We start from the raw sequence: 16,335 nt of genomic DNA, 5'->3' as shown, positions 1-16,335 counted from the left end.
ATATTAGAATGATTTCTGAAGGATCATGTGACACTGAAGACTGGAGTAATGATGCTGAAAATTCCGCTTTGCATCAAAGGAATAAATTACATTTTAAAGTATATTCAAATAGAAAACTGTTATTTTTAATTGTAATAATATTTCACTATTTTACTGATCAAATGATCAAATAAATGCAGCCTTGGTGAGCATAAGAGACAAAACATTTAAAAAAATCTTACTAACTCCAAACCTTTAAACTGTAATGTTTTTACAAAAAAAAATTTAAATTAAAAGATCTGATGTGACATATTGGTCTATCTATCACTATTACAAATCAAAACAGAAAGATCCTTGTGAACACAGTTTTCTACAGTGTTGAAAAATTATAGCAAGCAATGCAAGGAATTCTGGTTAATAGACCTAATTCATGAAACACGAGCAGAATGAATTGTACGTGAAACCATTGTTATGTAAATGGCCACATTCAGTTCAATGCAAACATGAATAGATTTACAAACCATTTACACAAAAATAATATAGAAAACCTTCTTTGTAGCATATGTGTGCACTATTCCACCTCCCCTCCCCCTCGATTTAGGTGTCTCATCAGGAGAAACGGAGAGAGAACGAGAGAAACAGACACAGAGGAAGTGAGAGACAGGAAGTAAAAGAGTGATAATGCAGGGTTAAGTGAAAACAAAAAGAAGCAATTCTAGATAATGCAAAGAAGAAGGAGTAGGTAAGGAAATTAGACCGAGATATGGAGAAAGGAAAGAGATATGCATGTGCATACAGCATATGTATAAGAAACAGATGCGAGATTGCATGTGCATGAGCAACCCAATATAACCACATTTTCTGTAAACCCTTTGAGCTCTACCGAACATAACGTCTGCTCTGCGTCGACCTCTTGATTCACACTCCAGGTTTGATTAAAGCCTATTTAGACTCTGCACCATGTCACACTGCGGCATCGTGATCCACGCGCTAACTCACGCCACAGCTGTGTTTGAGCGGATCAGGGTACCGTGACTTCATTCAACATGGTGGTTAATCCACAGAGGCGTACACACTGCGGTATATAGCACACAGACCTGCTCACGGCAAGATTTGGACAGAGATAGCGAACCCTGGAATCACAGCATGTGCCAGGAGCACAACCCGAGGTCGGGAATAAACACATGCTCGTTCCTGACAATCAAAACATCTCTCTGAGAAGAGAGTGGGGGAGGTTTACAGCTAACCGAGTGTGGAAATATGCAGTAATGCATTTAACATGCAATATGTATAGATATAAATATGCAAGTAGCACCTTGTTTTTTTATATATATTGCTTTGCAATAAAGAATCAGCATGGCAATGAGAGGTCAGAAAGGAAGACAGGGAGAGATACGGCTGACAGTCAGTTCCCAGAATGCATCAGTGCAGCATGAGAGAGGGTAAATGGTGTGTATAATGCGGATGCTTCCGGGGATGCCGTAAATAAGTGCTTAGTAAAGCCTCTGGCCTGTTTTAGCCTGTGGTTCTGGATTACTACTTTAAAATGTACATTTTACTGCATTATTTGGTCATAGTTAGGTCATATTTAGGGTTAAAGGTTCAAACACAAACTTAACCCTACATTTTTCATGTTTCTCGCCCCAAAAGGCTCCGGGGGGTGAACAAAGGCCTTCTGTAGCGAATCGATGCGTTTTTGTAAGAAAAATATCCATATTCAAAATGTAATAATCACTTTAATGTAGCTTGCACCAACAGTTGTACACGGAAGCAGTTCCGGGCGGATGAGGTATGAGGTCAGCGCTGCGCATGCGCTGGTGAGTCTCGTGAAAACCAACGTTTGTTAACAAGAGCAAAGGAAGCAAAGTTTCCTCTTGGCTTATATCGAAATCCTCCGACATTCTTCTTCACAAATCCTCGTTTTGTACTTCTAATAAGTGACCATTGTTTTGTTTTGATCTCTCCACTGCGTTTCCGCGTGCGTCACTTCTGAGCGGCGCATGCACAAAGCTGTCCTCATACGTCATCCACCCGGAACTGTTTCCAGTGTACAACAGTGACCGCAAGCTGCATTAAAGTGATTATTACGTTTTGAATATGGATATTTTTCTTACAAAAACGCATCGATTCGCTACAGAAGGCCTTTGTTCACCCCCCGGAGCCGTGTGAGACACTTTTTTTTATGAATGGGTGCTTTTTATTTCACTTCTTTTGGACTGAAGCACTGCAACACCCGCTGAGTGCCATGAAACAGCTTGAAAGATCAAAGACAATTTTTTATATACCTCCGACTGGATTCGACTGAAAGAAGAAAGTCATATACACCTAGGATGACTTGAGGGTGGGTAATTTATGGGCTAATTTTTATTTTTGGGTGAACTAACCCTTTAACCTTTTAGCATCTCTCACTAGATATTTCATTTCCAAACTACCACTATATGTGCAAGCAATTTAATAAAATGTTGCCAGATTCAAGTTAATATATTTCGGAAAAAACTGAATGCTTTTAGTCCCACTGGACAAAGTGGACATTGTGCTTTGAAAGTGTTGAAAAAACATGCAAGAATCAACGTATAATCACTTTGCAGAAATGTCGCCAATGGCATGTTTTTACAATGTGACTGTGTAGGAAATCCCCTAGATTTACATTGACTTCAGTGGGCTATTTTAAATCGGACTATTAAGTAACCACCCAAATCATGCTAGAAACCACATAGCAATATCTTATAAACCACATAGCAATATCTTATAAACCACATAGCAACAGTTTGGAAATCACACACAACACCTTAGCATCATGATGGTGAATTCTGGGCTGCATTTTTAGCACTAGGTGTTTTTGGCAATGTTTTTGTTTTCTCTCTGCACAAGCGTAAAGAAAAATGTTAATGGAGTCCCTGTCTTAACTAATCCAATGGTAGATTGCAGCAGAAAACAATAGTAATGAATCAGCCGTGATTACTGTCAGTTTGTTTTACTCTTCCTGAGAGGTACATCTGTATTTCAATTAGGTAAGATCAGAAAGCGTTGACTCTGCTCTCTACCGGTCCAGACTTGGGTGTCTGCCAGCTGAAGAGGAAGACAAACTGGCTTTAAGAGTTTAATAACCCGCAGGGCACCAAAACAAAGAGCGATCTCGAATTCCTTCTCCAGCTTTCAGACCTCCTCGACACCACTGATGTTGCATTTTTACCTTGGAAAGATCAGCTAACCATATCTTTTTTATCAAGCATGGCGAGAAAAGGTTGTCTGAGTTGGGTTAACTTTCATAACATAAGACGCAAAACAGTAATTTACTGTACAACTGGCTAGGGATAATAGTAGGTGAGAAGCAGAAACATGCAGTGTTTTTCTGATTAAAGTGACCTTAAAGTGCAACAACGCTCTTGTGAAACCAGCCAGTTGGGGAGGGCTTGCAAACCATATGCATCATGTGAAGATTAATGCTTTGTATTTTAGCTTAGGGTGTCTCAGACAGAGGTGGAAGTGAAGTGCTCTAGCATGAATGCAGAGGCATTTAATAGTTTTGCTTAACTGCTCTCGCAGCGTTGAAGAGGTCGGTTCCTCTTCCAGTTCTCGCTCCCCAATGCGGCTCTTGAGGTGTCACCGAGGGCTAAGCGGCAGATATGCTTACCTTAACCCCCAAATAAGTATCTCCACCTCTAAAGAGTGTGCGTCAGAGGTCTCAGAGAGGGGTGCGTGCTGCAGAACAACACCTGAGATCAAAGAACCTTGGGTTGATTGCGTCAAACACATGCACACACACCTGAACGCGCACAACGTCAACTAACATCTCTTCTTGTTCATACTGGAAGCTAGCAAATCCAAGACGTGTTACTAAAGGCCATCTGCGTCATAGCTCGTTCACTCACACACACATACACACGCTGTCCCCTCACCTCCTCCCACTGATGGATGTATCTGATGAGGCGTGAAAGCCTGAGAAGACGAAGCAAGCTGAGGATTTTGGTGAAGCGTACGATACGCAGCGCTCGGGCCGTCTTGTAGACCTCCGAATCGAAGCCTTTCTCCACTATTAGAAAGATATAATCCACCGGGATGGAGGACAGGAAGTCTACCACGAACCAACTCTTCAGGTAGTTCATCTTAATGACCTTTGGGTCCAGGATGATCTCTGAGCTCTCCTCGTTCACAATTCCCGTTCGGAAGTTCATGACCAGGTCCACCAGGAAGATGGTGTCCGAGGCCACGTTAAAGATGAGCCAGCTGGTGGTGGTTTGCTCGGAAAAGAAGGTAATTCCCACAGGAATGATAATTAGATTCCCCATCATCATGATGAGCATTATCAAGTCCCAGTAGAACCTGCAGGGGAGACAGAAAGTGACGTGTTAAAGTGGGACCACTTGAAGGCAAAACCGTTTTTCTCCCAGCAAAATTACAAATGAAAAATTGGTTCCCTTTCGATTCATGAGTGCAGATTTGAATTGATTTGGCCACACCTTACAGGAAGTTGAATTGGAATATGAATTAGAATGACAGGAAGAGGAGTTTACTGAACTGCAGTTCAGCACAGTAAAATGCATTCTGGGAAATGAAGTGTTTTTGTGCCCTGACCCACAAAAGGTAATTTTATAAATGTCAGTAAGACATTTTAAAAATAAGTTAATACTTTTATGCAGCAAGGATGTATTTAATTGATCAAAAGTAACAGTAAAGACTTTTACATTGTTACAAAAAAAAATGTTTTTTTTTACTTTCTATTTAAGTTTCCACAAAAAGATTAAGCACTACAACTGTTTTAACATTTAGAATAATAAAAAATGTTTCTTGAGCACCAAAACAGCATATTGGAATGATTACAAATAATTTCCACTTTCAAAAATGTTAAAATTTATATTCAACAATATAACAGTTATTTAAAATTGCAATAATATTTCAAAATATTACAGTTTTGACTCTTTTTTAATAAATAAATGCAGCCTATTTGAGCATAAACATATTCAAAACATTAAAAAACCTTACTGACCCCAAACTTTTGGTGCCAAAAAATCTATACATCTTCAAATTTTAAGGCTTTGTAATCTTTTCACAAAACATTTTGTCTTGATAAACTTAAAAATACAGTTGCACATGTATGATTTTCATTGAATTTCAATTTTAATTCTGCTTACTTTCATCTAAATTCGAATAGCAATTTTTTTCTTTCTGGTTGCTACCTCAATTCAAACTGGAATTTCTAAAGAATTCTCTTTTCATTTCTGAATGGCACATGACCCTCCAGCTCATACCAGCATGAATTTCCTGGTTTGAATACATCAGCATCCCATTCTGAAGACCAGCATCCACAACACAACATTTGGTCTTTTCAGTGTATTTCTGGTCAAACTTATATGGCTTAACCATTTCGATTACCTTATCTATCAAAGATTTACCCATAAATTGACTTTACAACCACTTCAAAAGCACCTTCACATTCCTTCCTATCCTGACTCTATTCCCGATAGCAGGAAAATGCTATCCCTGTTCAGCATGAAGATGATGTAGCAGGACTGGCAAGATTAAATTCCTGCTCTTTTCTGCTGGAATGCCCTCATTGCGACGGCCCTCAGATATTTGTGATGTTTCTCTGGGTCCTGTCTAACAGACTTCCTTTAGTGATCAGTACAGCTCGCGCCTGCAGTCCGCACATGATGCACTACAGCTCATTTCCCTGTCGCTTTTGATATCACCGCCAACACTTCCTGCTGGATTGCCGCCCTGTGACAGCGCAGCACGGCTCGCGCTTTGCTCTCTGGATGAGGAGGCAAAGAGCCACAGGACCGAAAAGGCAAGAGGGCGTTTGTAACATGAGAAGGTTTCCCTCTCTTATGTGAGAGTTGTATGTTTACAAGCGTCTGTGTGCGACATTCTGCTTTGCTTTGCTTGTACAATACGCATAAAGCTAATTAAAGGTACAGGCTGTAATTGCTGAGGCAGCAGCACTTGAACCCTCAGGAATTAGCTTGTGTTTGGAAAACATGTGAATGGAGCCACCATAGGGGTGAATGGAATCGCGGCAGCCGTTTGAAGGTGTTTGTTGATGCAGTACCACTAGCGGCCTGCTGGTCCCAGCAATTACACAGTGTGCACTTTCTTAATGTGTATTGCTAACAATCTAGCAAGCTAATAGAAGTATTAACTATCCTTTATGTTCCAAAAGTCCTCAAACAGCTCATTGGATAGTGGATAAAACACAAATTATGTCAGTTGCTATATAGTAAACCTCATAAATAAACATTTCTATTTCAAATCAATGCCTTTGAACTATCCATTGAGCAAAGAATCTGAAAAAAAATAATCACAGTTTCCACAAAAATATTAAGTAGCACTATTTTGAATATTGATTATGATAAGAAATGTTTCTCGAGCAACAAATCAGGACATTAGAATGAATTCTGAAGGATCATGTGACACTGAAGACTGTGGTAATGATGCGGAAAATTCAGCTTTGCATCACAGGAATAAATTGCATTTATAAAGTAGAAAATGGTTCTATAACAATATTACTGTTTTTACTGTTTTTTGGTCAAATAAATAAAGCTTTCAAAGACATTTGAAAAGTCTTTTCGACCCCAAACTTTTGTACGGTAGTGTATAGACATCTAAATTATAAAAATATCAGCATTATTAATTATGAGCATTTATCACTGGACCGTCAGCCTACAGTAAACCATCATACCACATATCATTGCTCAGCTGATGTTATATAATCATAATGTAAAATGTTAGTTACATTTTGAAAAGCTCACAAAATTATTATCAGTTGTAGTTTGTGATACTCTGCACTGCAGTCTCAGTATGTCCGTCATTCGCTCTCTTCACCAGAGCACTGAACTCGTGAGAGATTTTCAGTTGCTTGGCAGAAGATGCAGCACACAGCTCGTACAGCGAGAAGAATCGCATTATGATTTCAAACCTTCAGTGTTACGTAACAAGACACCCAGTGTTAAACAGACATGCGAAGAATTGAAGGACAAAACGGCAGTATTTGGACTGACTGCTTAATTAATTCCAAATCTGAGGGGAAAAAAGGAAAATGACTTTGTATGCTTAATCCTCAAGATATCACTGTTTGTTTGTTTTTATAGTTATTCATTTATTTTTAGTTATGTTTATTATTTTTGAAATTTAATTGATCATCATCTTTGATGCTAATTTACTCTTACTGATAAAGCTGTCAAAATCATTTCTGACAGCAGGAATGTTTTGTTTTGATATCCACTGGTCAAGAAGATGCTTCTGATAAATAACGAAACGTCAGTCCGTGTCTACCTTGGCAGACCGGACATGTCCCTGAAATGGCTACAGACTCTGCAACACATATAAAACGTCGTAAATGAATGTTTTGCATCTCTACATCTGTTTAGCACAGGTTAAAGACTTCCATTGTCGTTTCGCAAGTGCGAATCTAATGTTTGACAACAAGCCAAACCAAACACAAGTGAAGTAATTAGCGAACACTGCTACGTTGGTGGTATTACTCATGCCACCTAATGTGAAGAAATCTTCCTCGGCACAAAGTGAAAAATAGCCAGTTTTTATGTCTGCCGTGAGCAGACATGAGTCAGCTCTCTGAATGCTCTCAAACAATAGAAGATATTTTTTTGCCACGCTGAAATGTTCAGAGGTCAGTGTACTGTATATACACACACGCACACGCTGTAATTGCATTAATGTAGCCTCTGTGTCTTGTAAAAACCAAAGCCAGACGTATTTTGACGGGCGCCGGACTGGCCTAGAGAACCACACAAAATGTCCTGGCCGCTGATAACGGCATACATCCATGAACTAAAATAGATGCTTTCAAGAATCCTATCTCATGCTAAAAACCCCTGGCTGGTGCCTCCGATGAGGCCGATGCACTTGGCTGTAATGGATCTGAGCGAATGAGAAAAGCTCTCGGCCTTGCTTTATAAATATCCACCGATGCTGTATCAAATAATTGTCTGTGCTTCGGACCAAACAGGCATCATTGGTTAATAATATCCACCTTGGTTATTTTTATTTGGGAGCTCTAAAAAGATGAAAGAATTCATTATTTGATATTGCTTCTGCTGTTGGTTGCAGTATAATCGAGTGTGGAGGTATATCGAGTACTCGTATTGAGAGAGGTTTGACAAGCCGTTTTGCTTTTGTAACTGTAGCCTTGACTACCGAATGACAGACAGGCTGTATTGTCAGAGGTGGGATGGTTGCCATGTGACCATCTGTCCTACTGGTGAATGCTAAAGACAAGCATAGAAGACGTGACCCCGGCACAATGGTTGTATATGCTCGAATGCGCTTTTCTGTCTCTCTACAGCAGCTACAACTTCATTTCAGTGTGGAATTGGGTTCTTTAAAGCAATAATGAACATAAAAATTAAAATGACCATTTCATATAATAAAAGTGAATCAGGCTGTCAAAATAAAAAGAATCATGAGTTTTGAAGTCCCTCGATAGCTGTGTGAGAAATTTAAACGTAAAGTTGTTTCTCACTGACTATGTTTACATGGACATCAGTAATCTAATTATTTACCTTATTCTAAATAAGACAATATTATGATTAAGGTGTTTACATGAGTTGATTTTAGAATATTCCTTTCATGTTCCCGTTTTACATGTTATAGTACATAGTTCGATTAATGGCACACGTCATTACGTCAGCACGCGACGCCATCCGACGTCCCCTCTGGAGTTGCACGTATAAACATATAGTTCATCTTTGTTATGATGCCATATGCAGTTTTGGGTGTTTCATTTTTAATTTACTGAAAGCTATGTATATAAGCTATGTATATAAATGCAGTTAATTATTTGTCATGCTATACATGCAAACAGATGACGGCGTTTGCGACTAAAATAGGAATACTCCACATGTCTTAATTCGATTAGTGTTTACTTCGATTATGACTTTAGCCGGATTAAGGTAATCAAAAATCTCTGTTTACATGGTAGATTCTTAATCAGAGTATTGTCTTAATCGTATTAAAATCGGAGTATTGTTGTCCATGTAAACGTTCTGATTGATCATCTTCCGAAATGTGAGCTGTTAACTCAAAAACCGAATCAGTGAGTTGAACTGAATCAGACTGGATTGTGAACTAATCATTCAAACTGATTTTATGAACTTATGAATTTTATGAGTCACTGAAAAGATCCAACTCAAATGAATTTGGAACATTGCTACTCCTGTCATAATACTTATTATATATATAGCAGCTTTGATGAGCTTAAAGGGACAGTTCAACTAAAAAATCATTTACTCGCCTTCGAACCAAAAATTGGAATAAATAAAAAAAATTTTGGAGGTTCTTAAAGAGATGGTTCACGCAAAAATGTAAATTCTGTTATCATTTCCTCAAGTTTTGCCAAACCTGTATGCGTTTCTTTCTTTTTGAACACAAAAGAAGATATTTTGAAGAATGTTGGTAATCAAACAGTTGATGGTAGCCATTGACTTCCATAGTGTTTTTTTCATATGATGGAAGTCAATGGCTGCCACCAACTGTTAATAAAAAAAACAAAACAAAATAAAATAAAATAAAGAAACTCATACAGGTTTGGAACAACAGAATTTACATTTTTGGGTGAACTATCCCTTTAAGAAACGTTGCAAAATGTTAAACGTTTTTATTTATTCCAATTATTGGTTATATATTATATAAAAAATAAAAGATTATAAAATAATAATGTTTTATATATAAAAGATATATATATATATATATATATATATAATAAGTCCTCTGTAGTCTTATTTTTTATGCAACTAGATATAGATAGATAGATAGATAGATAGATAGATAGATAGATACATTTATTTATTTATTTAATTTTTTTTTGGTGGACATAAAACTTGCTGTGGCCTGTTTGCAGAGCTCTGCAGTCACACTGCATTCATAAATTGGGTGTTCTTCAGCATTGTATCTGAGAAAAAAAAAACAGACTTAGGCTATTTAAAGAGTACCAAGGGGCATCAATTTGGAAAGGGTGAGACACGCACTCACAAAGACCTTCATTAGACTTTGGGACATGTCTTTGAGACAAGCCTCCAAAAAGCAACAGCAAAAAGCATCAATAATGCAAGACAAACTTGCATGCCCCTAAAAATAGAGGTTAATCTGGGTTTAGAAATCAGAGGCCGTTTGATAGGGAGAAGGAATCTGCTCACATACAAATCCTGCTTTTCCACAACGTGTGTGATTGATTTATAAGCCAGAGATTTGACCCGAGCTCATCCGTTACCTGATAAATCCTGCCACTAAAAAAGAAAAAGAAAAAACACGCACAAAGTCACTCGAAACGGTGAAGAAATTCTGGGAAGGTGACGTCAGTCACGTCTGAAGACCTTCAATAGATTTTCCTTTCCCCGATGAAGAATTGTGACCACAGCAATAGGCTGGACAAACAGGGAAAGCAAGAGACAGATGACATGCAATATGGAGGACCGATAAAAGAAACATACGACTGAGTCACGCGTGACAAAAGCCGATGACAAAAGAGCTCAGGCCACATCAAGTCAAGCATGAGCCCTTTCTGAAAACAATGAATAATAAATCTTACTAACCTCCTATTAATCTTTAAAGAACCACATTGAGATATTGAGTTTCCTAATGCATCAGAACCAAAACAGCACAGGTGAATGCTGTTGTCACTCATGTGGTGTCGCTGGTTCCAAAATTTTCGGTTCACAGCTGGGACATTATTGGAAGAAAATGAGCAAATTTCACAAAATTAACTTGAAAAAGCTTAGAAACAAAAGAGCAGTTCCCTGTGTGGCTGAGAAAGAAAGGCCATTGTAAATGAGCAGATGATACCGAAGCCTGCCAAGTGTAGCCAGTATCACACGGTTCAGGCTTTCGGCCATTAGAAGCAATAATGACTGTCATCCTCCTATTCACTCTATTTTTCTTTCTGTCCACTGTCTCCCCCTTCATATCTTCTGTTTTCTCTTTCTCACCTGTTTTCTCCTTTTATGGTTCTCTCTTTGATGTAAAGTCTATTTGGCAAGTGCGATCAAAGTGCACTCGATATCGTGTTTACCACCTGCAGAATTGAAGCATGGCCGTCTAAGAATGCTATGAAGTAGCTAGTACCAAATTAATTTATTTAAAAAAAAGACGATGCCTTTGGGCTGTTCATAAAGAGTGTTATTTTAGTAGCAATACTGTATTCATTTTTGTTTAAATTATTATTGTTTTGCTTAATTTTTATTTCTATTTTAGTTTAATTTTAGTACTTAAACTTATTTGATTTGAGTTAGTTTCCAAGGCAACATTTCAAATTTTCATTTGTTTTTAAAGTTTAAGTTTTCATGTAAATTTTAGTTTGTTTTAGTCATATTTTTACATGCTTTTGTGATTTTTATTCGTTTTTGTTTGCTTTATTTTTATTTATGTTTAAGTAATTTTAGTACTTCAACTTTAACTTTTTTTAAGACATTTCTAATTTTCATTTATGTTTTTTTAGTTTAAGTTTTAGTCGTATTGTTACATGCTTTGAGATTTTTATTAGTTTTTGTTTAAATTATTTGTTTTGCTTTATTTTTTTGTTCATAAAGTTGAAAGTACTTCAACTTTAACTTTTTATTTCAGTTTCCAAGGTGACATTTCTCATTTTTGTGAACATTTTTTAAATTGAAGTTTTCATGTAAGTTTTAGTTTTAGTCATTTTATGTACTTTTTCATTGTTGTTTGTTTTTAATTATTTATGTTTTGCTTTATTTGAATTTTTTGTTTTCGTAATTATAATACTTCAACTTATTTTTTTTTTTTTCGGTTAGTTGCCAAGGCAACATTTCTAATTTTCACTTAAAGTTTTTTCGTCTAATGCTTAAATTTCAATTAACAAAAATAACTTTTAATAATACAATAATAACACTCCTCATGAATTATGGCCTTTTTTTTAAATAACTTTTTCAAACAATCTGTATACAGAAATGTCAACCATTTAAAAAAGTATTTATACCTGAAGTCCATAATTTTCTTTTTAAACGAGTTTCCAGAACACTCCCCCTGTCTGCCGTTGGTCAGCCAAACAGATAGTGCCGCCCCCCCAAATCACTCCATTGGTTGAAATAGTGTTGCTGAGTTGAGATGCCCAATTATTTCAATGTTTTGAAAGTGCCACAGATCCAATTTTTTTAAGACTTTATTTTAAAGGAAAATTTACATTTTTTTATATAATTTATAAAAAAATTATAATTTTCCTCTGCATATTGCCATCTGTATTCTGGCATCAGAAAATGTACACACTTCAGCTTTAATTACTGGATTCTCAAAATGACCTCCTTAATAAGTTGTATATCGTACAGTATGTGATTGTTAAGCAGCCACATCCTTTGTACATTATGGCAGAAAGGTCAATCATGTTACATCACAGGGTTCAAAGCGATGTTAATCTCGTTCAGTGTGTGTTGGACATCTAATCCGATCTCACCTTCTCTCATCCCTGCTCTGATGTTGAAGGGCTTTACACAAACCGTTCTGATCTGTTTCAGGGGTGGCGTAGCCGAGTGGTTAAAGACCTGAAAGGTTGTAGGATTTAATCCATGAACTATCCCCAGGGGGGGGGGATAATAAGTGCATTGAGAGTCGCATCGCATAAAAACATCAGCTAAATGTCAAGTAGTAGTTGCAGTAGAAATGGACTTACAGCAGACATAATGGGTCATTCATATGTTGCAGTATTGGCTGACCTCTGTAGCTACAAAAATAATGGATATGTGTTGTAAGTACATACTTCTAAGGTACACCAGCCTTTTACTTGAGAAATTAGCTTTTGGACTTGCTCAGGCACTTAATGTTAATTAATTACAGCTTGATTATTTGCACAAAGTAGCATGATGGAACCCAATTTCACTACTGAACAGATGTCGCCATATTTGCCAAGTCTCCTCCTAACATGAGAAACTGGCAATTTATTAAGAAATATTAAGGTGTTTCTTTATTTATTTACATGGTGTTGACTTTGATTGAGTGTTTAATTTCAATTTTACAAGATTTTACAAGACTAACAAGAAAGTGGCATTGGGGACACAGGAAAAACTGATAGGCTGATTATGAATTTGAACAATATTTCCAAAAAACGTGATTTGTTTAATATATTAGGATTAGGAATGACCCTGCTTTTGTAGTTAGGTAGTGACTTGGGACTGTAACATCTGAGTTGTTTTGCTCTAACATGTTACACATGATATGCCAAAGCAAAATACATCAAGTACACGGGATAAATAAAACAGTGAGACAGGTGGGAGTCGAGCTAATGACCCTGTATGGGATAGAGTTCTCCACATTCATAGACAGTGTGGAGCTCTTTTCAGCACCATGGAGAGCGTTACGGGCTGAAACTACTGATCAGACACACCATCCTTTCTGCCTTGCATCTATCTATCTATCTATCTATCTATCTATCTGTGTGTCTGTATGTCTGTCTCTGTCTATTTATCTATAATGTTTATCTATACAATTATGGTAAAAAAAACAAAAAACAGCTGTGGTTGTCAGAACTTTACTGTAAAAACATGTTGTTTGATGTTTCAAGCATTTTGCTGACTGCATCATTTTAGTTCCTAACTGTATATGTCATGAAATGATAACCTATTTTAGCTATTAATATCTTTTGTTACTTTTCAGTAAAAAGTACAGTAAATGTTAAATGTACAAAAAAATAACTCCAGTTGTCCAATTGAAAGCCATATGATGACTTTAAATTCATAAACATTAGCTTCTCCAACAACTATGACAAATAAAAATAAGAAAGAAATGTGGTGGTTTACGCACAAAAAGAATTCTGGGAAAGTCCTGTTTCCCATATATAAGGTGGTTGATATTTTTTACTAATAAAATGTTAAAAAATTACAGTAAACATTTATACAGCAAAAAAAAATGTAAATGATGTTTTACCGTATATGGTGAGGTAAACCACCTAACCATATTTTTCAGACATTTTTGCAGTATATATATTCATTTATGCATCTATCTATCTATCTATCTATCTATCTATCTGTCTATCTATCTATCTGTCTGTCTGTCTGTCTGTCTATATTGGCGCAATGGGGTGAGAAACAAACTGGAGACTTCAAACGTCCAAGTGGACCAACAAACTCCAAATGATGCACAACAATATGATATTATGCTGTTGCTTATGTAATTATTCCCTTCCTAACAAGCTATTTGCCAATAATCTAGTGCCAAATGGCCAAATTTTTGCCCGTAGTAGTCTAATTTGAAGTAGACTGGCCAGTCAAGTTGTGCATTCTCGTGGGGGGCACTGGGTTTGAAAATCCCCTCCATTCACCTGACTAACGCGATTAGCGTTAAACTGCTTTAGATCAACTGTCCCAGCGCTAAAATTGGCATGGGCTGTTATCTGGTGAGAGCCACACGGGACCATACAGAGCCACGAGATAAAACAATAGAATAATCTGCGTGCTTCTGCCTCAAAACAAGACGTGATCTCACAGCCACCCTCGTTCCTTCTCATCTCACGGCAGACACTAACAGCTATGTTTTTACAATGCCAAAGAGTGGTGCATCATTCCCTGCGCGCACCAGCACACGCGTCTTACACAACAACAGAATTGAATGCCCAATGATGGCAGGTCGAAGACGTCCCATGATGACTGCCGTGCCGTTTATTCACCGAGATGACATTCACCCCTACTCGTGCCAAGGGCATTGCGTGCGTTCAGGTTCTGGTTCCCCGAAACGCCACGCAAAACGACCGCAAACGCGGCGCGCGGCGCACGCAGAGCCCATTTTACCGTGACCTGAGTGTGCGTGGGAAGGTGACTTTCCACACTCCTTACCTAAAATCACTATAGGGGTGAATGATCCAATATCCAGCCGTCTGCACTCTCTCCTGCTCTTTCTCCACAGCTTTCTGACTCCCGAACATCCGCAAGGAGAACTTATTCACGCCGGGCTGCATCATGGCTCCAAATTGCCGCTGCATAAACCCGTGTTGCCTGGACGCGGCGTCTATATCTTCAAACCCGACCATGGCTTCTTCCCGGTCCCCCTTTGAACCCACTGAGTTGCCGTGGTCTTTCATGTTCTGGCTCCCCATGCTGTTCTTCAAGATCGAGTCTTGCCTCTGGAACACATTATTCCCATCCGCTTTCTCCTCTTTGTTGCTCGAGAACGAATTGGATTTGTCTTCCATGGCGGTTTCAGAACGTGCTGTCTCCGGGTGCGGAGGACAGGCTACGCGTAAAAGTCGAAAGGAGCAGCTGGCGGCTCTTCTGTTTCATTGGACGTCCCTCAAACCACCGCTGCCTCCAGTGCGAGTGCTGCTGCACAACTGAGAGGCAGAGCAGTGGTGAACCCGACGGGATCAGCTTTCTTGGGCTGCTGCCATCTACTGTCTGAATTGAGCGCGTCCCGTGGCTCTCCAAGCGTGTCGCGGACGCGGACGCACTGCCATAATGCGCTGCTCCGATATGCGTCCAGACTAAAAGGTTGCCAAAGGAATACGATTTGAACATGATGGTGTAGATGCAAATCAGGGTTATGTAAAGCATTTGGGAAGGGCATGTTTTAATATGAGGTGAATTGAAATGGTAATTATATTATGATAGACTAACATCCCTGTGGTTACGACTATCTATAAAATATCATGTGCCATAGGGGTTTGCGGTCTGACAAAATCATACATAGTTTTTAAAAATTGTATACATTTTGTATTATACATATATTATGTAGATATTTTCCCCACTTTATATTTTAATAACCATAATGCCTGTTATTATTATTTGAACAAAAGTTTGGCATCTGTTCAGAACCAACTTCACATTATGTAACAGATTTAAGAAGAAAAGTCTCTAAACAATATAACTAATATTATAAAACCGTTCTGACTGGATTGACAGTCATAATTATATTATGAAATGAACTTCTATGTGGTTAAAATCTCATGATAAATAAGGATTTGTGGTACAACAAAATGATTTTTAATGATTTTATGCAGGTTTGTATTAACTGAAAGCCAGTTAATTTCCTGCAAGTTCAGTAAAAAATAATTTACTTTTTTTTTAACTGTAGTACATTTATTTTTTATCATACCAGAGCCTTTTTTCAGAGCCAACAATATTTATACTAACTCTATTCCAAGTGCATAATTAAGGTATAGATAGGAAAGAAGAAAGCAAGCAGTATTTTGGAGAGAGAAGAGAGATTTTTTTAACATGTCTGTAGAGAAAGTGCTGTCATTGTAACTGTGATGTAGGTGGTGACAAAAGATTGAAGGTAAGTGACCACGGAATAAACAGTACAGCCAGATCTCTCCCAGTTGACACATTTTTACCATCACATGATAGCTTACATTATACTGTCAGCCCAATGGCAAGACTCACATAGCTATTTTAAATTCAAGAC

The 16,335-nt window shown here is 37.8% G+C and overlaps 1 protein-coding gene across 4 annotated transcripts in view; it reads right to left on the bottom strand.

The window, feature by feature from the left end:
* The window catches only part of LOC107662227 (potassium/sodium hyperpolarization-activated cyclic nucleotide-gated channel 1-like), a 112,871-nt gene extending 97,304 nt beyond the window's left edge, over positions 1 to 15,567 (bottom strand). Inside the window, exons 1-2 of one of the 4 annotated variants that reach the window (XM_016452184.1) lie at positions 14,769 to 15,567; positions 3,879 to 4,302 (exon numbers count right to left, since the gene is read on the bottom strand). In XM_016452184.1, coding sequence (XP_016307670.1) covers positions 3,879 to 4,302; positions 14,769 to 15,124 — 780 coding nt within the window. In that variant the 5' untranslated portion in view covers positions 15,125 to 15,567. The remainder of the gene's footprint in view (positions 1 to 3,878; positions 4,303 to 14,768) is intronic. The other 3 variants (XM_016452192.1, XM_016452177.1, XM_016452169.1) reach the window with 3 other exon arrangements.
* Between the last annotated feature and the right edge of the window lie 768 nt (positions 15,568 to 16,335).

This window comes from Sinocyclocheilus anshuiensis, unplaced genomic scaffold (assembly GCF_001515605.1).
Source record: "Sinocyclocheilus anshuiensis isolate Anshui unplaced genomic scaffold, SAMN03320099.WGS_v1.1 scaffold457, whole genome shotgun sequence".
NCBI lineage: Eukaryota > Metazoa > Chordata > Actinopteri > Cypriniformes > Cyprinidae > Sinocyclocheilus > Sinocyclocheilus anshuiensis.
Note: the sequence above shows the minus strand (reverse complement) of the source record. Positions and strands in the feature narration are given on the sequence as shown.